Consider the following 21,911-nt stretch of genomic DNA (forward strand, 5'->3'; position numbering starts at 1 on the left):
TTTGCTGGTTCAGAAACATGCCCACCATTTACTGTTTCTGGGCTTTTCTCATACTGATTCCTCATCTATAGGAGCTCACTCGCCTTCTTATTTTTTTATCTTGGCAAATTCAGCGCCTTACTCAAATCTCAGCCCCAATGCTGTTACTCAGAGATCTGTTAGCTGGAGATAGTTTCTTCCAGCTCAGATTTGAATAGCATATCTTACATTTATTTTTATATAGTATATCACAGGGCACACATATATATCCCCACTGGAAGGACTAGAATAGATCTTATTCATTTTGTATTTCCCACTGTGTTCAGTGCCTACTGTGTACCAAGACTTACATGCTCCAACCGATCTTAATACATTTGCTGAATAAGTAGATATATCTTCAAAATAAAAGCATAGTATTATTTTGAAAACATTCTTGCCACATTTATCTTAATTTCCATATTTAAAATTAAAAATTTTATGATTAATTTCATATTAAATTTTATGATAAATTATGTACCCAACTTGAAAATGAATCTACTTTCCATTTTCTTTATAATTTTAAGATACCAGTGTACTTAAAATTATAGCAAAAAAAACACAAGAAATTTAATTTCCCTATTACATAATAGACAATTCTTGAATTTGTAAGATCAGAATATATTAATTTTTATATGCTTTTATTAAAAAAAACAATTAGGGAAATACTGATATAATACATTAAATTTTCAAAGTGTTACCATAGTATTCTGAAAAATACAAAATTCAAATGTCTAAATTTTACATTTTTTCCCAGAATGATGCAAAAGAAAATCCTGTAATTACAAATATGTATATTTTAACATATATATAAAAAACCTCCCCATTCACCCTGGAAATTAGTAGGCATACAAAGCTTGGATGAATTACGACTGAATTTCATATCCTAGAGGATCAAGCCCCTGGTCAAGAAGCATCAGCGAGGATTCCCTTAACTTCTGCAGCAATTTCCTTAGTTCTTCCTTAGAAAATACCTGATTTTAAAAGAGAAAAAAGTAATGATGAAAATATGAACTTGTAGTTACCTAATCAATTACTAGCTTCATACAAGAAGTTCCTTTTGAAGGATTTTGTGACCACAGCCTCATCAGTTAGAGAAGCTGAGGGACTATTTCTCTCGGTCTATAACGTCTAGGTGGGTGTTCCGGTGCAGTGGGTAAGCCACAGCTTAGGACACCAGGATTCCATCTGGGAGTGTCGGCCTGAGTCCTGGCTCCTCTGCTTTCAATCAGGCTTCCTCCTGCTAATGTGCCTGGGAGGAAGCAGATGACGGACCACTAAGTTCTTGGGTCCCTGCCACCCACATGGGAGACCCACATGGAATTCCAGAATCCTGGCCCAGCTCTGGTTACTGCAGATACTTGGGGAGTGAACCAGCAGATGGAAGATATCTCTTTCTCTCTCTCTGTCCTTTTGCCTTTCAAACAAAGAAAGAAATAAAAACTTTAAAAAATCAAAGAACTTCTAGCTTCTGCTGAATGCATATACATGTTTCAGAGAAATAAGACACAAACATTAAAACTGGAGCACTACCTTCAGCAACTGAAAAACGCAAACACATCCTCACAAAGCGGAGGAGAGTGTGGAATCAGCACAGTTTCAGACTCACGCGCTCCAGCCCTTACCAGATACAGTTTGTGGCGCTCAGAGGACACCATATCGGCTAGCTGCAGGCACTCCTGGTGCTGGCCGGTGCTGTGCAGGATGGTGTGCAGCAGAAAGCACAGCATGGGCAGGCAGAGCTTTCTCAGCAAAGCCATCTGATGCGTTCTTTCATGGTCTTCCTCGGCATCCTACACAGACACCAAGCAGCCACTTCAACGACCACAAGCCAAAGCAGCCTGATAAAGCGGCAAGTCTAAGTCAGCCCCCTCCATGTCCATGGGATCCAAAGCTGTGGTTTTAACCAACTGGAGACTGAACATATTCAGGGAAAAAATACTATTGAACACAGACACATTTCTCTCCTTGTCGTATCCCCATGTAACAATTACAGAGCACTTCTATTAGGGTTATAAGAATATAGAGATAACATAAAGTTTACAGGAAGACGTTTTGGGTTAGATGCAAATACTGTACTGTTTTATGGAATAAGGGATATGAGAATCTGTGGACTTAGGTATCTGCAGGGGGTCCTGAATCCAGTCCCCAAAGGACACTGAGGGACAACTTTCCTGAATCTAAACCAAAACAGGCAGAAGCTGAGACATTTTTCTAAAGTGTTTCATGCCTGTTAAGAATAAAACAGGAGCTGGCACTATGGCGTATTGAGTAAAGCCACTGCCTGCAGAGCTGGCATCCCATATGGGTGCTGGTCGAGAGCCGGCTGCTCCACTTCCAATCCAGCTCTCTGCTATGGCCTGGGAAAGCAGTAGAAGATGGTCCAAGTCCTTGGGACCCTGCACCCACGTGGGAGACCCGGAAGAAGCTCCTGGATCCTGGCTTTGGATCAGCTCAGCTCTGGCCGTTGTGGCCATTTGGAGAGTGAACCAGCAGATGGAAGACCTCTCCTTCTCTCTGCCCCTTTGTAGCTCTGCTTTTCAAATAAATAAATAAATCTTAAAAAATAAAGAGGGCTGGTGCCGTGGATCATTAGGCTAATCCTCCGCCTGTGGCACTGGCACTCCAGGTTCTAGTCTCGGTTGGGGCACCAGTTCTGTCCCGGTTGCTCCTCTTCCTGTCCAGTTCTCTGCTATGGCCCAGGAAGGCAGTGGAGGATGGCCCAAGTGCTTGGGCCCTGCTCCCACATGGGAAACCACGAGAAGCACCTGGCTCCTGGCTTTGGATCGGCGCAGCGCACCGACCTTAGCGGCCATTAGAAGGTGAACCAATGGAAGGAAGACCTTTCTCTCTCTCTAACTCTGCCTGTCAAAAAAAAAAAAAAAAAAGAAAAGAAAAGAAAGAATAAAACAGGGTTTTATAAGGCAGAGCTTCAATCATGGGCTGTAGAGAACAGGATTTTATAGCAAAAAGGCCTGAAGATGAACAAAGTATACCATAGAGAGCACAGTGTAATCATGAAAATAAAATGCTTCCAAACTTGTGTTTCTAATAAACTTGCTCATGTAGAATAAAAACATGCATAAAAGGGATAAGAGACTAGATATCACTACAGCAAAAATCAGAACAAAAATAATGGCCATTTTGCTAGACAGAGATGTAACCACAGACTGATCTCAGGAGTGGGCGAGCACACTAAGTGCCCTTGGCCCTTAGACTCCCTATCGCCTGTTAATGATCTCATCTCACAGGCTAGATTGTGTCACTTGCTCCTCCTAATGCTGCTGCTGTTACAGTATCAGGGTGCCCTGCAGCATAATCACAATGATTCTCATTCCAGCAGTCTGGCTGCTATCAACCACCCAGAATTCTGCCTGATGGGCCCAGCAATTTGCCACGAGAAACAGGGAATGAGCTTCTCTGATGGAATCTCAGATTTTTTTTTCTCATTTGAATGAACAAAAGCTCTGAAACGGCCTGCACATACATAAAATTCTACCCAGCAGGAATACATAAGGCCTTCTGCGTGAGAAGCACTCATTAAGCCACACGCAGTCACAGCAGTTGACCTATGCTGGTACTACCGGAATCCCGAATCTGAAGACAACGTGTTCATCCCAGCAATGAGGAACCGTTCCTCCAAAGCCTTACTGGAAACCTAAGGTGCTTGGCATTATTTCAAGTACCAGGATCACAGAAATGAAGAAACCAAGATCGCTTCCTTCTTGAGGGTGGCATTCGAACAAGGCTGGACATACAGAAAGTACTGATCTAAGTGCTATGAAGAACGTGACTGCAGGACAAGAAGACAGCAAGTGACAGGTGTGTTTATATACATAGAAGACAGGGTGGCTGGCCTCCCACATTTGACTAGACTGCTGAAAGAAGAGAGCCACCCACGCACTTACAGATGGAGTATGCTAAGCAGAGAGAGAACAGCAAGAGGTTCAGAAGGCTGTGTGGGGAGAACGGCAGGAATCGAGATGGGCGATGGTAAAAGAAAACTCTGTGTGGGCTTCTATGTCAAGAACAGAACTATGGCGGAGCCAGGTGTTTGCCTTAGCGGTTGAGACACTCATGTCTCACATCGGAATGCCTGGGTTCACTTCCTGACTCCAGTTTCCTGATAATGTAGACGCTGGAAGGCAGCAGTGATGGCTCAAACAGTTGGGTCCCTGTTACCTATGTAGGAGACCTGGATTGATTGAGATCCCAGCCACTAGCTTTAGCCCAGCCCAGCCCAAGTCACTGTGGGAATTTGAGGAGTGATTCAGTAGATAGACAGTTTCTGCTGTTTCTCTCTGCCTCTTATTTGTTTTCTTTTTAAAAGAAGAGAGATTGGCATTATGACACAGTGGGTTACAACAGCTGTGTCCCAATATAGAGTGCTGGTTTGTGTCCTGGCTGCTCTGCTTCCGATCCAGCTCCTTGCTAATGCACTTGGGAAAGCAGCTGAATGGGATGTCTTTCAAATAAATAAATCTTTTTAAAAAAATCAATATTTGGCCGGCGCCGCAGCTCACTAGGCTAATCCTCCGCCTTGTGGCGCCGGCACACCGGGTTCTAGTCCCGGTCGGGGCACCGATCCTGTCCCGGTTGCCCCTCTTCCAGGCCAGCTCTCTGCTGTGGCCAGGGAGTGCAGTGGAGGATGGCCCAAGTGCTTGGGTCCTGCACCCCATGGGAGACCAGGAGAAGCACCTGGCTCCTGCCATCGGATCAGCGCGGTGCGCCGGCCGCAGCGCGCTACCACGGCAGCCATTGGAGGGTGAACCAACGGCAAAAAGGAAGACCTTTCTCTCTGTCTCTCTCTCACTGTCCACTCTGCCTGTCAAAAAATAAAAAATAAAAATAAAAAATCAATATTCAGTGTCAATTGTTTCTTCAAAACTAATCCAGAAAATATTTATTTGAACAAATGATAAGGATGCAAGGGCACTTCAAATGGAAGTAAATAAGTTCAGTGAACTTCTTGAAGACCCCTCATATTTTAATGACGTTTGCTTGGTTTAATACTCATATTTAACAAAGTTGGAAAACTGTAGGTGACTGGGGCATACACGGTGGCACAGTGAGTTAAGCTGCTGCCTGTGATGCTGGTGTCCCCTCTCAGAGCGTCTGTTGGGGGCCCGGCTGTTCTGTTCCCATCCGCTCCCTGCTACTGCTCTTGGGAAGGCAGCAGTGGATGGCCCCGGTACAAACTAACATGCCAAATACCCAAGAGCCCCACGTTTCCAGGTTTCCCTGGCAGGAATCAAGATGGGCAATGGTAAAAGAAAACTGTGTGGGGGATGTCTGTCTGCAGAGGCAAGTGGAGCTACTTGTGCTCAGGCCTCCTGTGATTATTACCTGCAGGATCCTTCCTCGCCCAACTCAGCCCATCCAAATCTACCCAAATGCTACATCTTTCACGTATTCTGTCTGAACCCCCTCTAGGTAGAAGGAATCTTCTCTTTTCCTGATCTAAGAAAACACCTGATTTGTGCTTTTCTGCTGGTATTTAATACCTTTGTAACTGGTTCTCAATGCAGCTACACTTAAAACATTTCAAGCGATTAAAATGAATCCCAGCCCTACCTCAGGCAGATTAAACCAAAATCTTTTAAAGAAGCCTTCTTTTCTTTTCTTTTCTTTTCTTTTCTTTTCTTTTCTTTTCTTTTTTAATGCTCCCTAGGTCATTTAAATGGACAGTCTGGCAGAGACAGCCACTGTTTCTCTCTCCACACACACATACACGAACACACACACACACACATGACTTATCTTCTTATGTCTAAATACAGTCAAAATTTTAGGTCTAGAATTTTAAAATATTTAGACTTAGTATCCTGTGTGAACATATTAGATGTGAAGTAACATTTTATCCAAGAATCAAATATTCCTATTGTCGTAACTACAAAGGCTACATAAAATCTGCAGCTGATCCTATTCAGAGACAGAACATCTGAAAAAGAAGACTCAGCGGTTCTGCTGTGTTTTTGTGATGAACAATACACAAAGCTTACCTCCCTGACGTCTACCATCCACCCTCCATCAACAAATAACAAGACGTTATACATCTTCTCTTTCACATCAGCAGTTAGGGCATCCAAATGTCCTTTCCAAATATTATAATCCATCTGCAAAACAAACATAAGGCAGACACATAATGGGCAGAATCTAATTAATAATGCATTTGTAAATTAAAGACAGGAATACACATATGGAACATCAGTCAAGTTGTCATTTCAGTCAGCCAAACATAAAAATAAGTATCAACAGACTGAGTTAAATAAAACACTAAAATGTTAACTTTGTAAATGATTGCTAATGCTGTCTGAAAGTATTTTCAAGATTGATTAATTACCTACAGAAAAACAAACAGATGGCTGTTTTCAAAGTGGAACATCAATAGAAGGTTACCTGTTAACAGAAACATAGTTGCTGAAGAACTGACCTCTTTACATTAGTAACATACATTTTTAAAAAAGACTTAATTTATTTCAAAGGCAGAATTACACAGAGAGATCTAGAGCTAGAGAGAGATCTTCCATCACTGATTTACTCCCCAAATGGCAGCAATGGCAGGGGTTGGGCCAGATCAAAGCCAAGAGCTTCTTCTAGGTCTCCCACATAGGAGTCAGGGCCCCAAGCAATTGGACCATCTTCCACTCCCTTTCCCAGGCGATTGGCAGGGATCTGGATGGGAAGTGGAGGAGCTGGGACACAAGTCAGTGTCAATATGGGATGCTGGCATCACAGGCTGTGGCTTAATCCACTATATCACAATTCTGGCCCCAGTAACAAACTTATCTTTAAAGATTTATTTATTTATTTATTTATTTTGAAAGGCAGAGTTACAGGGAAGCAGAGGCAGAGAGACAGAGATAGAGGGTCTTCCATCCGATGGTTCACTCCCCAAATGGCTGCAACAGCCTAAGCTGAGCCAATCTGAAGCCAGGAGCCAGGAGCCAGGAGCCAGGAGCCTTCCCCAGGTCTCCCACATGGGTGCAGGGTCCCAAGGACTTGGGCCATCTTCTACTGCTTTCCCAGGCCACATAGCAGAGTGCTGGATCCAAAGTAGCGCAGCCGGGACTAGAACTGGCACCTATATGGGATGCTGGCACAGTGGCATGGCCTGACCACAGAGCCGGCGCCAGTAATAAGATACAATAGGAAGGTATGCATTAGGTCCAGCAGTTGGATTCTGATTAAAACACCTGTGTTGCATATCAGACTATTTGGATTCCATTCCTGACTCCAGTTTCCTGCTAAAATAGACATTGTGAGGCAGAATGTTGTCTTAAGTGGTTAAGTCCTGCCATCCTGTGAGAGACTTGGATTGAGATCCTGTCTTTCAGTTTTGGCCTTGGCCCAGCCCTGACTGGTCAATGTGGGCATTTGGAGGAGTCAACCAGCAGGTGGGAACTATCGCTCTTCCCCTATTGGGATCTCTCTCCGCCTCTCAAATACACACAAAAAAGTTTTTTTTTTAAAGATTTTTTGTTTATTTATTTGAAAGGTAGAGTTATTGACAGAGAGAGGTCTTCCATCATTGGTTCACTCCCCAAATAGCTGAAATGGCTGGAGCTAGGCAGATCCAAAGCCAGGAGCCAGAAGCTTCTTTAGGGTCTCCCATGTGGGTGCAGGGGCCTAAGGACTTGGGCCATGTTCTACTGCTTTCCCAGGCCATAGCAGAGAGCTGGATCGGAAAAGGAGCAGCCGGGACTAGAAATGGTGCTGATATGGGATGCTGGAGCTGCAGGCCAGAGGCTTAGCCCACTATGCCACAGCACTGGCTCCCACAAATAATTTTTTTAAAAAACGAAAAGATGCAATAGGTACATTGTAGATTCACTCAACTTACTTCATATTTCTTTTCTTTGTGTTCATGAGCCACTTTCTCAGTAAAAGTTGATTGCGGTATCAAAGTAGGTTTCTGAGGCGCTGAATTCATATGCTTGAACCACTCATTAAAGGTTTCGTGGGCCTCCTAAAAGTAAAAAAAAAAAGAAACCATAAAGTTTTCAGTTTTACTATTCAATAAAGCTTTTAAGTTTTGGTTCTTAAAAATAATTTTATAGTATCAAGAAATAAAATTTCAATTTTTTTTTTTTTTACACACACACAAAATCACTGTAAATGTTTTGGTAGGTCACAAACAACCTCAAATTACATACTGTATTTTCTGGCACCTCCTATTTTAGCACCTTGATCATAACACATACCTTGACATTATCATTCTGTGGTGTGTGCATGTTTACTTTCTAACTTCTTTATTAGCCAGGAAGACAAGGGTGAATGCTGTCCACAAAGTTAGCCATTCTACCACGCCCACTGTGACCATTTATTTGAATGGGTACGCTATTATTTGTCATAATAAATCTAGAATATCTTGCTTTTCTCAGTTATTACCCAAAGCAGAAATATTAAAGTTGAGACACGCATTCATAGATTCTTAAGAAAACATAAGTTCCTGACATCACACACACTATTTACAGTGTCAGATGATCTTGATCGTTGTGCACTGATTAGAGAATCATGCTACTGAAGATAAGGTCACCATTTCATCATGAGCACAGCCACAAGGGAGAGAAGATGAATCAATCACCACTTCTGGAAAAAAACTTCCAACTCTAGGCGTGAATCAGAGAAATCATCCCGAAGACAGGCACGTCTGTGGTTTTACCATCTTACCAAATAAGCTCTAATACACAAATGTTCCCTGATAGCATTATCATCTTCAGCAGGAAGTGGACTGTCCATTCCTTGTTCCTCCCATTGATTATAGATTTCTGCTATGGAATCCTGAGGAATTTTCACAAATACTTCTTTTGCAGCCTCGTGCTTTTTTGATGCTATGAAAAAGATACACAATTTTCAGTAAACATTATGGACTTCCATTTAATAGTTTATAAAGGAGTCAAATTACTGGTTTACAACTTTTGCTGTGAGCTGTGACCACTTCAAGTCCCAAATACTTCTCCTAAAGGTATCAATGATCTTTCTTTTCCCCCAGTATTTCGATGTGATAGTAACACAAAGGATATATTAAACGCAGTTACTTTCACATCCTTTTCTACCATATGGAAAGCAATCATAATCTTTAAAGTCTGATAGCCTTGAGGTTATATGCAAAACTGATTAGGATAATGGAAATTCACTGTTAAATATGTTGTATTTCATAACACCTGGTTTTCTCCACGCCCCCTTCAACTGGAAGAATCAAAGATAAACAACAACAAAAAAAAAACAACTAAAAAATCAAGAGCATATGGATTTGAACAAAAACATTAAGAAAGAATATAGAAACACAGCATACCCAAAAATTTTCTCATTATTGCATTGCCTTGTTTTAGAGCTTCTGCTCTCTGTGCTGGGTCAAACACCAACCAGTCAATTACATCAATCTTTAAGCGGTCCTCCTATGCATTTAAAGGAAAAGAAAATCATGGGCTTTGTCTTTTTTAAAAATGTTCTGCAAACTAGTAGAGTTAACTAACATCTGCACTTCCAGTATCACTTTCTACTAAATTATACAAAATCACAAAAGAATGCAGCTTTCCTTAGTTTATTTTCATATTTAGTAGTTTTCAAATTATAGGAAAAGCTTATTGGATTATGAATCTGGAATTACATTCTGTACACAGCACCAATTTAGTCTTGTGATTCTTTTAAGTGTTATTCTAAAATTTCTTTCTTTCTTAGATTTAACTATTTATTTCTGAAAATAGAAGCTTCATAAGCATTAGTGATTAATCAAATAACCTGCTGAACAAAAAGCCAGCACTCATGTTTTTTTTTCTATTAATGAAGCTTCCTTTAACATGATACCACCGCAAGTAATCTCTTATGTAAGACCTTAACATTTACTGCCAATTTTTATAATTTAGAAGAGCTGGGCTGACAAACATTCTTTAACAATAAAGAGATCAGTGTATTTTAAGGCAGAAGTTCACCTCAGACCCACACAAAGGATGATAAGGAGTTACACAATCAAATTACCTCAGTGGTGCCAGTATCCAGGGCTGGAGCCAGGTCATGATGACTGAACTCACCGTCATCTTTCTTTCGAATATTCTCTACAACAGTTTTTGTGATTGCTGCAACATCCAAATCTGAGGAATTTATTGAAGAGACAAAAAAAAAAGATTAATTAAGTAATCACTGATACCAATATTCTCTGAACTGATAGCAATTCTTTAAAAATATGTAACACAGGAAGACATTATGAAAGAAGATGTCAAAATTAAAAGATATGTACATGTGTTGCAGGATAGCTTCTTCATTCCTAAGAGACCCTTGTTGAAAATTTCATTCCTTCCCCCCTTCCCCCCTGCATCAAGAGAAATAAGGTTTACAACTCAAAGGACAAACGTTACTGTAGTGAAAATGAAGATCTGCGTCCAATGACTGATAGAAGAATTTCTCAATCGCTTTACCTGCTTCTTTAGCCAGCTCCAGGCAATGGTGTCGCTGTTCAAATTCTGTAACACCTTCCAAAAATAATGCATACTGGGCAACAGCTAGGTCTTGAGGCAAGTGACAAGTGTAAAATGCTATGAGATTTGTATGCTTCTCGTTTATTAAAAGCTAAAAAATAGAAAAAGATCACAATAGATCAATAATAAAAAAGTTCTAGGATCAGTAGTGCTTTACAAAAATTCCAAATATATTTAGGAGAGATTCATGCAGACTTGGATTTGTGCTACTGATCAAAAATCACCTTATTTATTTATATATTTTTAAGTTACTTTAAATTTCAGTTCCTCATGGTCCACTGGCTGGACCAGGCTAACGCCAGGAGCCAGGAACTCAATCTAGGTCTCCCACATGGGTGACAGGGACTCAAGTAACAAAGATATCACTTGCTACCTCCCAAGGTATGCATAAGCTGTAAGCTGGAATCAGAACGGAGCGGGGACTTGAACCTAGCCACTCTGATACGGGATGTGGGCTCCCCTGTCAATGTTGTCCTAACTGCTACACTGCATGTCTACCCCAGAAAAATTTTAAATTGAAAAAAAATTATGATAATTAAAAGATCTCTCTGGCCAGCGCCGTGGCTCACTTGGCTAATCCTCTGCCTGAGGCACAGGCACCCTGGGTTCTAGTCCCGGTTGGGGCGCTGGTTCTGTCCCAGTTGCTCCTCTTCCAGTCCAGCTCTCTGCTGTGGCCCGGGAAGGCAGTGGAGGATGGCCCAAGTGCTTGGGCCTTGCACTTGCATGGAAGACCAGGAGAAGCTCCTGGCTCCTGGATTTGGATCGGCGCAGCGCACCAACCTTAGTGGCCATTTGGGGTGTGAACCAACGGAAGGAAGACCTTTCTCTCTGTCTCTCTGACTCACTGTCTAACTCTGCCTGTCCAAAAAAAAAAAAAAAAGATCTCATGATGAATTCTGATGACTTTCCTATCACTGGATATTAAAACAGTATCATTCTGATATTTGTTTTTATTAAACTAGTAAAAAAGGAATTACGTTGTTGTCTCAAAGTTACCTGTATATATGTCTTCAAAACTTCAATAGAAACTTCTTCCTTCACAGGGAAAAAAAGACATAATTCAATTACAAACCATAATACTTATATGAACCAGCAATAAAATTTCATTAAAAATCTGCAATTAAAAGATCTAATAATTTTAATATTTATCATTGAGCAACAATGATACACCAGGCTCAGTTTAGCAAGTTCATACTACCGATTTAACTTTATCCTAACTCTCTGTGGGTCATTACTATTAATGTTCACATTTTACAGAGGAAGAAATTAACACTCGGAGGTTCAGTTTACCCAGAATTGCACAACTAGAAGTTGCAAACTAAGGCTGTGAACTCAGGATTCTAACTCTAAAGCTCAAATTTCAACTAGTGTATCACTCAGCTCCTACATGTGTACTTTGAACAAGACATTATCAAACAAAAAAGGAAACACAGAGCAAATAAACAAAGACTATAAATCTCACAGAGTTCAGTCTGATTTGGTTAGCTCCACTGGTTGATTTAAAATTGGGCACTGGTGAGGATAGTCAATAGATTTATTAAAAACCGAGTAACCGGCCAGCGCCATGGCTCAACAGGCTAATCCTCCGCCTAGGGGCGCCAGCACACCAGGTTCTAGTCCTGGTCAGGGTGCCGGATTCTGTCCTGGTTGCCCCTCTTCCAGGCCCGCTCTCTGCTATGGCCCGGGAGTGCAGTGGAGGATGGCCCAAGTGCTTGGGCCCTGCACCCCATGGGAGACCAGGAGAAGCACCTGGCTCCTGCCTTCGGATCAGCGCAGTGTGCCGGCTGCAGCGCGCCGGCCGCGGCAGCCATTGGAGGGTGAACCAACGGCAAAGGAAGACCTTTCTCTCTGTCTCTCTCTCACTGTCCACTCTGCCTGTCAAAAAATAAATTAATTAATTAAAAAAAAACAAGTAACCATCAGGATTCTGCAGCCACAAACTGGAACCCTACAAGGGCCACCCACAGTGAGATACTCAGGGACCAGATGAGACTATTTGGAAGCCTTCTGACTACTCATCACCATTTCTGGAAAAGAACAATCAAAAAGCAGTGTGTTTTCCTGAGGACAGGTAGATCCCGCTGACATTGCACAGAAGCGTAAACCGTTCATCTTGACTTACTTTGGTCTGTAGTCCCAGAGTCCGGAAAAACAAAATGAGGTGGGTCATGAAGCGGAGGAGGTGTCCAGGCAGATTGTTTCTGTTTTTAGAAAGCCATTTGCTAAACTCGTCCATCAAACCTAAAGGCCATCAAAGCAAAGACTCAACAAGATGAATATAACCAAAAGAAAGAGATAAACATCACCAAAACATTTACCTCCACCCTTGTAAGTGCTTTTAATTCACTCTCATTGTAAACAGCCATAATAATACACTCTACACTCTCTGAAAGTAAACTGTGTTATAGGCTGATATTTATAAACCTTAAAAGATGTAGTCAGTTGAGGTATGCTTTGATAAGTTTCTTGTAAAAATTACTATAAGAAAATGAAGAATAAAGATAAAGTAAAATAGAACTGTATCTTACCATCAATATCTCCCAGAATAAGGAATCTTTGAACTATATGATAATGTTCTTGATTCTCTTCCAGAACTCTCTGAAAAATATTTGTTCACATTTTCCATAAATCTTCCACTGGTTATGCTGTAGTATGTACTCATGGTTAAACTAAAAGTGTAAAACTTTTGAAGGAATATATATATATATATATATATATAAAGAAAAAGTTGAAAAATGAAAGGCCTTAGGAAGATCAAAAGGCCTTAGGAAGATCAAAATAAAGTATGAAAAGTATACTGCCTCTAAAATATAGTCAAGCATATAAATCCAGGATTGAACAAAATCTTTTAAGACTTATTTTATTTATTTATTTAAAGATTTATTTATTTGAAACACAGATTTACAGACAGAGAGGGACTTCCACCTGCTGGTTTACTCCCCAAATGGCCACAATGACCAGGGCTGGGCCAGGCGGAAGCCGAGAGCCAGGAGCTTCTTCCAGGTCTCCCACAGGGAGCAGGGACCCAAGCACCTGGACCATCTTCCCCTTCTTTCCAAGGCACATTAGCAGGGAGCTGGTCAGAAGTGGAGAAGCTGGGACTCAACTGGTGCCCAAGTGGAATGCTGGTGCTACAGGCAGCAGCTTAACCCACTACGCCACAGCACCAGCCCCTTGAATAGTACCTTTGAAAGTAGAGAACTATGATATATAACAATTTAAGCTCTGTGAATGATTAAACTTTTATTCTTTCAATTTAATTCCCATTTACTTTTGCACTCCATGTTCCTGCTTAAGTAAAATAAACTATTAGCTTCTTTCTGCATGAGCAGCATTACTGGAAAATACTTTTCAGGTGCTCTCTTCTGCACATGGCATGAAGAGTAACAAAACAGAGGTCAGCTACAGAGCAGGGTGAGCCATTTATAAGAATCCTGCAAGCTGACTTAAAAAAAAATTTTAAAGCAACTGGGTTTTGGAGGGAGGTCAAATCTATTTTATTTTTTACCTAATAGTCTTAAGTTCTCTTCCAGTATTTTTTTTACATTTATTTTAGTTAAATGGCATGAAGCAGGGATCTAGTTTTGTTTTCTTCCACTGGGAAAAAAAAAATCAAAAAACCTAAATCTATATTATTGACATATATTTGCAAGATCATGGAGGAAGATATATATTATATATATGTATATATGTGTATATATATGTGTGTGTATATATATATATATATCAGTAAGTTTTATCACCTCAGGGCACTGAGAATGGCCTTCAAAAGGGGATGGGAAGAAGCTACAAAGGTTTTACTTATATTTTTGGATTATTCTATTGTTACAAGGATATATGGGGGTCAAGCACTGTGGCGTAGTGAGTAAAGCCGCCCCTTGTAGTGCTGGCATCCCATATGTGCGCCGGTTCAACACCTGGCTGCTCCACTTCCTATCCAGTTCTCTGCTATGGCCTGGGAAAGCAGTGGAAGATGGCCCAAGTCCTTGGGCCCTGCACCCACGTAGGAGACCTAGAAGAAGCTTCTGGCTTTGGATCAGTGCAGCTCCGGCGGTTGCGGCCATCTGGGGAGTGAACCAGTGGATAGAGACCTCTCTCTCTCTGCATTGCCTTCTCTCTCTGTTTAACTCTGAAATGCAAGTAAATAAATAAATCTTAAAAAAAAAAGGAAAAAAAAAAAGGATATATGGGATTACTTTAGTCATAACATATTTAAAGGAGTAGTATTTCAAAGAGACATTAGATTATTTTTAGATCTGGGAAGAAATTTTGTTAATTTCTCATTATCTTAAATTTTCAAAAGGAAAGGATTAAATGTAGCTTACATGCATGTATTTGGAGGAAACCAATTCTAACACAAAGAAACAGAAAAGATGTGTCATTTATGTAATTAAGTTTCTTCCTTTCAAGGAATGCCACCTTGTTGCTGTAGCAAGGAAAAGAAAGGAGGGCAGAATAAAATTCCCCATTTTTTCCTTTCAGCTACCGAGCACAACAGCATAACAGGTGCTCTTTCCTTATGCACCTATCTGTAACATGTTGGTATTAACATTTACCTTTTTATCAGTAGCTTGAAGTTCTTCAAAAATCTTTTCTAAGGTCCAACTTTGAAAGAAAAATAGAAAAGAGAGAATGAAATTAATAATACGAGGAAAGGCTCCAAAATTAACACTGAAAGGAGCAAATTACAAATCACCACTCACTTTGTTTCTAAATATTCTCTAGGGAGTTCTTCAGTTTCATCCAGAGTTACTACTGACGTCCGGATCTCCTGTTCAACCAGGCTGTCCACCATCACCCGGAAGTAGGCCCACACTGTGTCTTCCCAGGTGTCACAGACGGGAAGAAGCTTTGTTGTATTTCAAATAGACGCACAACAACGTATTCAACAAAAAAGAAAGGAAAAGCAATTACCCATTATATGGACCATAATGCCAACTTTACAGTGATATTAAATGTTGTGCTTTAAAAAAAAATAATGCTGAATAACCCTTTTCCTCCCAAAGTATATCTTCTAACTCATCTGAGCTGTTATGGTTTTTTTTCCATACCAGATTCACACAATAGTATCAATTCACTAGGCAGATAAAACATAGCATTTCAATAGATTATTATAGCATCCCCCAAACAGCTGTGAAATGCAGAAGATCGTGGGAGTTTTCAGACACACACACATACACTTCAAGAAGTCACTGTGCCTTATATTTCTGGATAAGTCATCAGGAAACATGTATTCCAATTAAATGCACAACTCTTAAAGTCTTGTTGAATTAACTGAAACATCGTGCTTGCATGAGAGAACAGCAGTTAGAGCAGTGCAAGTCCTAATTCATGATTCCTTCTGTCACTACCGCCCTTAGAAAGCAGCTCAGCTTATGAGATTTGCTACACACAATTATTAGAATATTTCATATAACTGTCTTTATTTCATAGGAAAAAACTGGATATTAAATAGGTTCATACCTGTTTGAGATTCCCACTTAAAGCTGCATAAATTGCTCTCTCATATCTATTAAAAAGCTCCTAGAACACAAAGATAAGCAAATTTGCAAGTTTCTCTTAGCGTGCCAGTTTTCCAGATCATCTAGAATTCTGTGAATCTCTTCTAGTCTGAAGCTATTCACCTCATAGTTTCTAACTTTAGTTAAAGACCTAGTAGAGTGATAAGGAAGGACTTCTTAGTTTGATGAAATAATCAATACTAAAGTTTTCAGGCAAAAGCCAAACATTTATATTTCAAATATAGACTGAAAATGGATCAAATTCTAATGGATGTTCTGATCATATAAATAAAATCAAGTTTTATTCTACATGGAACCTGTATTTAGGTGTTTTCTTCTAGAATGCTTCTAAATACCTCATACTCCTTTGATAAGGTCAAACATCAGAATAAGACATGTATCAGTTCATATCCAATTCCTAAGCAGAATTCATCACATTTCTCAAATCACTCCTTTTACTTTTGGGCATCTCCAGTTTTCACGTCATCCAGACTTCAGACTCTTAACTACATACTGGAGCACATCTCTGCCTTGTTTCCAGTTACTGGTCCCAGTCTAGCTCCGTTCCTTTCCAGTTCCATCAATACTATACTCAGACAGCCCCTTATTGTCTGGGGTTTAAATAATTCTTGGGTAAGTGTTATAGTGCAGAGGGTTAAGCCACCATTTGGGATACCTGCATCCCATATTGGAGTACAGTTATGAGTCCCAGTGACCCTCACTTCTGATCCAGCTTCCTGCGAATGAATCTGGGAGGCAGCGGATTTTGGCTTAGGCTCTTGGGTCCCTGCCACCCATATGGGAGATCCAGGAGTTCTTGGCTCCTGGCTTTGGCTTGGTCTAGTCCCAGTTATTTCAGTCATTTGAGGAGTGAACCCGTGGATAGAAGAAGTGTCTGTCATTCTGCCCTCCAAGCAAATAAATAAATAACTCTCACACTCTCCTACTTTATTTTTTTTTTATAAAGATTTATTCATTTATTTAAAAGGCAGGATTATAAATAGAGAGAGGCAGAAACAGAGATTTTCCATCTACTGGTTCATTCCCCAAATGGCTGAAATGGCCAGGGCTGAGCCAGGCCAAAGCCAGGAGCCAGGAGCTTCTTCCAAATCTCCCACATGGGTGCAGGGGCCCAAGGACTTGGCCATCTTATATATTGCCTTCCCAAGCACATTAGCAGGGAGCTGGATCAGAAGTGGAGCAGCCAGGACTTGAACTGATGCCCATATAAGATGCTGGCTTTTCAGGCACTGGCTCTGAGTATTTTCTCGGAATTCTATTCTCTCATAAGTCCTGGAAGATGGTTTGCACAATTTTGCATGTTGTAGTGATTTAGGAATGCACATGCTGTGTAATAACAGAATTAATTCTATTTCCTTTTATGAGCCTTTTATTCTAGCCTGGTAAGATTACTTTTCTTTGAGTCTTTCAATCTATGAATTCCTCATTTTCATTCCTAACAACCCAAATGTCACTGATTTCTAAAAGTTCAATTCAATTGTCTCCCTAGGGAAGCCAGTTTAAGTTTCAGCTCACTGTCTTTTCTTTAAATTCTTTTGGTAACTCCTTTATATTTTTTGCCTTATATTGATGTTCTTAGTTTTTAGTGTTTGAGTAATTCTGATAAGTAGTTAAGCCTTTCGGCTATTTTACTGAGAGTTCATTAAAAATAGGAACTTTAATCTTACACCATCAGCCCCAGTAGGTGTTAAAGTAATTACACTGGAGTAAAAGTATCAATGAACATCTGATTTCTTACATCTTCTGCCATTCTCCAACAACTTATTTTCCAAATGCGTCTATATGGATTCCCTTCCACAGCTTCTAATTCTGTTCCTATAAAACAGTAAAAAAAAAAAAAAAAAAATCTAGTTTAAAATTAAAATGAGAACCCCTTATTTCAATCATTCTAAAAGAAAAGCTCTAGTTCTCAAAGACTCTCAGAATAAAAGCTACTGAAATACCTCCATTCACATTGGGGTCGTGATACAGCTTCCAGCCTTCAAGTGTGGCAGCTCTCCACGCCTGACCACACCGTTTACAGAGTCGCTGTGCCTTTAGAAACAAGAAAGAGCAGTTAGTAATAATTAGGGTAGTAACAAAAATGTCTTTGTGCATTACCAATATGTGACAAGGTTACATAATTTATGGGCACAAATGTTATAAAATATGGTGTTGGCAATTAGCAATGGCATTTTACTTTACCAACATGTACATGTTTTTATGTAGTCTCTGCTTTTGTTTCTTTTTCTATTAATCCCTTTTCTCTTTGACTTTAGGCTTAACAACAGGTGCCTATGATGCCCAGTGACATTTAATTCTACTAGACATAACTCGTACTAAAAAGTCTACTTATGATATTTTGCTTCTGCTCAAGATGACAAATACGATGTACTGAACCAGCAAGGTATATTTATATGTTTGTTTTAGTTCCATTATCCCTTCCTCATTCTATCTTTTTTCTTTTAAGACTTATTTATTTTGAAAGTCCGAATTAGAGAGAGAGAGAAGGAGAGAGACAGAGTAGAGTGATCTTTCATCCACTGGTTCATTCCCCAGATGGTTGCAACAGCCAGGGCAGAGCCAGGCCAAAGCCAGGAACTTCACCTAGGTCTCCCATATGGGTGGTAGGAACAAGCACTTAGGCCATCTTCCACTGCTTTTCTCAGGCCTTTGGCAGGGACTAGATCCAAAGTCGAGCAGCCAGGATTTGCCCCGGTACCCACATGGGATGCTGGTATCACAGGCGGCAGCTTTACCACTACGCCAAAGCACCAACCCCCTCCTCATGCTTAGTTCACATGGGTTGCCTGTGATCCCATTTTGAAACCCTAGGGGTAAGTACGTACTAAAAATCATCAACCAACAAACTTTCTGGAGGGGCTGGTGCTGTGGCACAGCAGGTTAAAAAGCCCCAGCCTGCTGCACTGACATCCTGTATGGGCGCCAGTTTGAGTCCTGGCTGTTCCACTTCTGATCCAGCTTCCTGCTAATGAGCCTGAAAAAGCAGCGGAAGATGGCCCAAGTGCTTGGGCCCTTGCACCCACGTGGGAGACCCAGAAGAACTTCCTGGATCTTGGCTTTGGCCTGGTCTAGCTCTGGCAGTTGTAGCCACTCAGGGAGTGAACCAGTGGATGGAAGACATTTCTCTCTGTCTCTCCCTCTCTCTATCTCTTTCAAATTAAAAAAAAAAAAAAAAATCTTAAAAAAAAAAAAAAAACTTGCAGGAGATACCAGAAGAGAGAATCCACTCTTTTATCTAGGATTGCTAGCTGATAGGAGGATGTTGAACTTGGAGCTGCTGGTGGCCCTCTCTGGCACAATCTGGGAGTGACTTCCTGGAGTGACACCAGAGGGAGGAGGAGGGCAGAATTGGAGTCTCGGGGAGACACAATATCCTGGTAACATTTCTGGCATCCCAGGATCCTGCTTCAAGCCAGATACAACCCTCTATGCTTCTCAATTCCAGGAGCCAATCAACCTTCCCCTTGTAAGCACACAGTGAGCTAGGTTTCTGTCACTAGAGCTCCAGAGCCTGGTTAACCAGTTAAAAATTATCCTACTCCAGACATCGTTCTGAATTCATGACCTCTCAACCACACGGGAGACCCTGATGGAATTCTGGGCTCCCAGCTTTAGCCTGGCCCAGTCCTGGCTAGTGTAGGCATTTGGAGAGTGAATCAGAGGTGGAAGAATGCTTTTATCTGCTACTCTTTCAAATAAATAAATCCTTAAAAAATAAACCTTGAATTTACAACCTTAAAAATATTATGCTGGGGGCTGGCATTGTGGCATAGCAGGTTAAGCTGCTGCCTGCAATGCCAGTAACTCATATGGGTGCCGGTTTAGTCTTCAAGTACCTGAACAGTGTCATGTTCAATTAGGGTTAGACATATTCTGAACTCTTAAAAAATCATAATTAGAAATAACAGGATATATGAAGGGAATGCCATGCAACATAGGGAGGTAAAGTTTGAATGGTTAGAGTGAATTTCTAAAAATTAGAGTTGTGCAAACTGCTTTCTAAAGGAATCTATATCTTTTTTTTTTTTTTTTTTGACAGGCAGAGTGGACAGTGAGAGAGAGAGACAGAAAGATCTTCCTTTTGCTGTTGGTTCACCCTCCAATGGCCGCCATGGTAGGCGTGCTGCAGCCAGCGCATCGCGCTGATCCAATGGCAGGAGCCAGGTGCTTCTCCTGGTCTCCCATGGGGTGCAGGGCCCAAGCACTTGGGCCATCCTCCACTGCACTCCCTGGCCACAGCAGAGAGCTGGCCTGGAAGAGGGGCAACTGGGACAGGATCAGTGCCCCGACCGGGACTAGAACCCGGTGTGCCGGCGCCGCAAGGCGGAGGATTAGCCTAGTGAGCCGCGGTGCTGGCCCTGGAATCTATATCTTATTACCAGAAATGTTCAAACAGAAGGTTAGATCCAGAAATACCATGGATGGGATTACTGCACTGACAAAGCACACTAGGTGGCCACAAAGATTATTTTCCATTTTAAAGAGCCTATGCCTTTTTGAAATTTGATATGAAGGATACACTTGATTTACCTCATCTGTCATTCCAGCACGGATTAGAGTGAAAAGATATTTGAGTAATCTAACTTCATCTTCTCTATCCAGATCATCAAGGGGCATCTTCTGTCTTATAGGAGCATCAGGATCCTGTTAAAAACAAAAACAAAAACCATTATCTAAAATTCCTTGTCCCTATACATTTTTAAATATCAAGAGATGAAAAATCTATCCCAAGTTTAACCACAGAAATAAATTCATTTACAATTTAGTTAATAAACAAGGGTATGAGAATGTCACAAGGGAGTGATTGTGTAAGTAACAAAAGGAATGATTGTGTCCAGAGTTACACAATCACCCCCTGCCCTCCTTAAAACAGACTCTGTTGTCCCACAATAATGCATGCCTAGATTAGGCAAGGTATTCTGAGAAAGACCACTATCCTAGCCCAGCTCACCTAACACTAAAAGATTACTTGAGTTCATTCTGTCACAGCAGCTATGTGGCTAAGTTAATTCTAAACAGAATTAGACCAAGATGGAGGAAGGACACGGAGAAAAAAACGGAAGGCATTCATTCTATGAATAGACAGTATTTGCTTGGTACTTTCTGAGAATATATGGAGAGACAACTTATTAAGAACTTAGTGAAGATTAATGTCTAATGCCCAAGAAAAAAATTTAACCAGATTTCTGATAATTAAAATTCCCTAAAACAGTAATTCCCATGCACTATCTTTCACATGACTTTCAACATTTAGGATAGTAAACTGCCCTCACTTTAGTGGTGAACAGCACACATGATCCTCAAGAATTTTAAATGAAAACTATTTGATGTGACTTAAGAAAGGAAACAGTTTTTATTTCAAATGTGACTGACTGTACAGTACTACGCCTATCAATTTAGAAAATGGAAAGCATAATAAGTCAATTGGCTACTTTCACAAATACTTTGCAGACGCAATCATTCAATTTTGGAACATGGTCTCTCTTTGGCAAAAGGAAATCACTATTTTCTAGTAGTTAAGAGTAAATGATTTTCAGCTGTTGCTTACTACAAGGTAATTTAGCTACAATTTATTCCAAGCCCTAGTAGTTTCCGAACAATTTTTATCAAAAACCATCTTTGTTACCAAATGGAATTACATTCATTTTTTCAATTGTTACTTATTTCTCTCTCCCTTCATTACAAACATTTCACATACCCGCTCCCCGCACCGGCCACAAAGCTCTATTTCTTTACATGAGAAATAAACTGGCTCTTGTTCTTTTCCAATCCACTGTTACTCCTATTACTCATATCCTAGAATAACCTTCCTAACCTCAAGCTAATTCATAAGGCATTATTTTTTCCCCTGCTTTTTACAGAAAAAAGCTTGCAAGGGTCACTACCTTATCGT

At 40.6% G+C, this 21,911-nt stretch overlaps 1 protein-coding gene across 3 annotated transcripts in view; it reads right to left on the minus strand.

Annotated features, from left to right (window-relative positions):
* Nucleotides 1–691: 691 nt before the first annotated feature.
* The window catches only part of NUP107 (nucleoporin 107), a 41,044-nt gene continuing 19,824 nt past the window's right edge, over nucleotides 692–21,911 (minus strand). The window contains exons 10-26 of one of the 3 annotated variants that reach the window (XM_062203271.1): nucleotides 20,549–20,662; nucleotides 17,959–18,049; nucleotides 17,754–17,830; nucleotides 15,957–16,016; nucleotides 15,197–15,342; nucleotides 15,050–15,098; nucleotides 13,022–13,091; nucleotides 12,616–12,734; nucleotides 11,490–11,528; nucleotides 10,434–10,584; nucleotides 9,997–10,109; nucleotides 9,314–9,416; nucleotides 8,689–8,849; nucleotides 7,859–7,984; nucleotides 6,018–6,131; nucleotides 1,641–1,808; nucleotides 692–989 (exon numbers count right to left, since the gene is read on the minus strand). In XM_062203271.1, the coding sequence (XP_062059255.1) occupies nucleotides 882–989; nucleotides 1,641–1,808; nucleotides 6,018–6,131; nucleotides 7,859–7,984; nucleotides 8,689–8,849; nucleotides 9,314–9,416; nucleotides 9,997–10,109; nucleotides 10,434–10,584; nucleotides 11,490–11,528; nucleotides 12,616–12,734; nucleotides 13,022–13,091; nucleotides 15,050–15,098; nucleotides 15,197–15,342; nucleotides 15,957–16,016; nucleotides 17,754–17,830; nucleotides 17,959–18,049; nucleotides 20,549–20,662 (1,809 nt within the window). In that variant the 3' untranslated portion in view covers nucleotides 692–881. Of the gene's footprint in view, nucleotides 990–1,640; nucleotides 1,809–6,017; nucleotides 6,132–6,342; nucleotides 6,415–7,858; nucleotides 7,985–8,688; nucleotides 8,850–9,313; nucleotides 9,417–9,996; nucleotides 10,110–10,433; nucleotides 10,585–11,489; nucleotides 11,529–12,615; nucleotides 12,735–13,021; nucleotides 13,092–15,049; nucleotides 15,099–15,196; nucleotides 15,343–15,956; nucleotides 16,017–17,753; nucleotides 17,831–17,958; nucleotides 18,050–20,548; nucleotides 20,663–21,911 lie in introns of those variants that run through there. The other 2 variants (XM_062203269.1, XM_062203270.1) reach the window with 2 other exon arrangements.

Source organism: Lepus europaeus, chromosome 10 (assembly GCF_033115175.1).
Source record: "Lepus europaeus isolate LE1 chromosome 10, mLepTim1.pri, whole genome shotgun sequence".
NCBI lineage: Eukaryota > Metazoa > Chordata > Mammalia > Lagomorpha > Leporidae > Lepus > Lepus europaeus.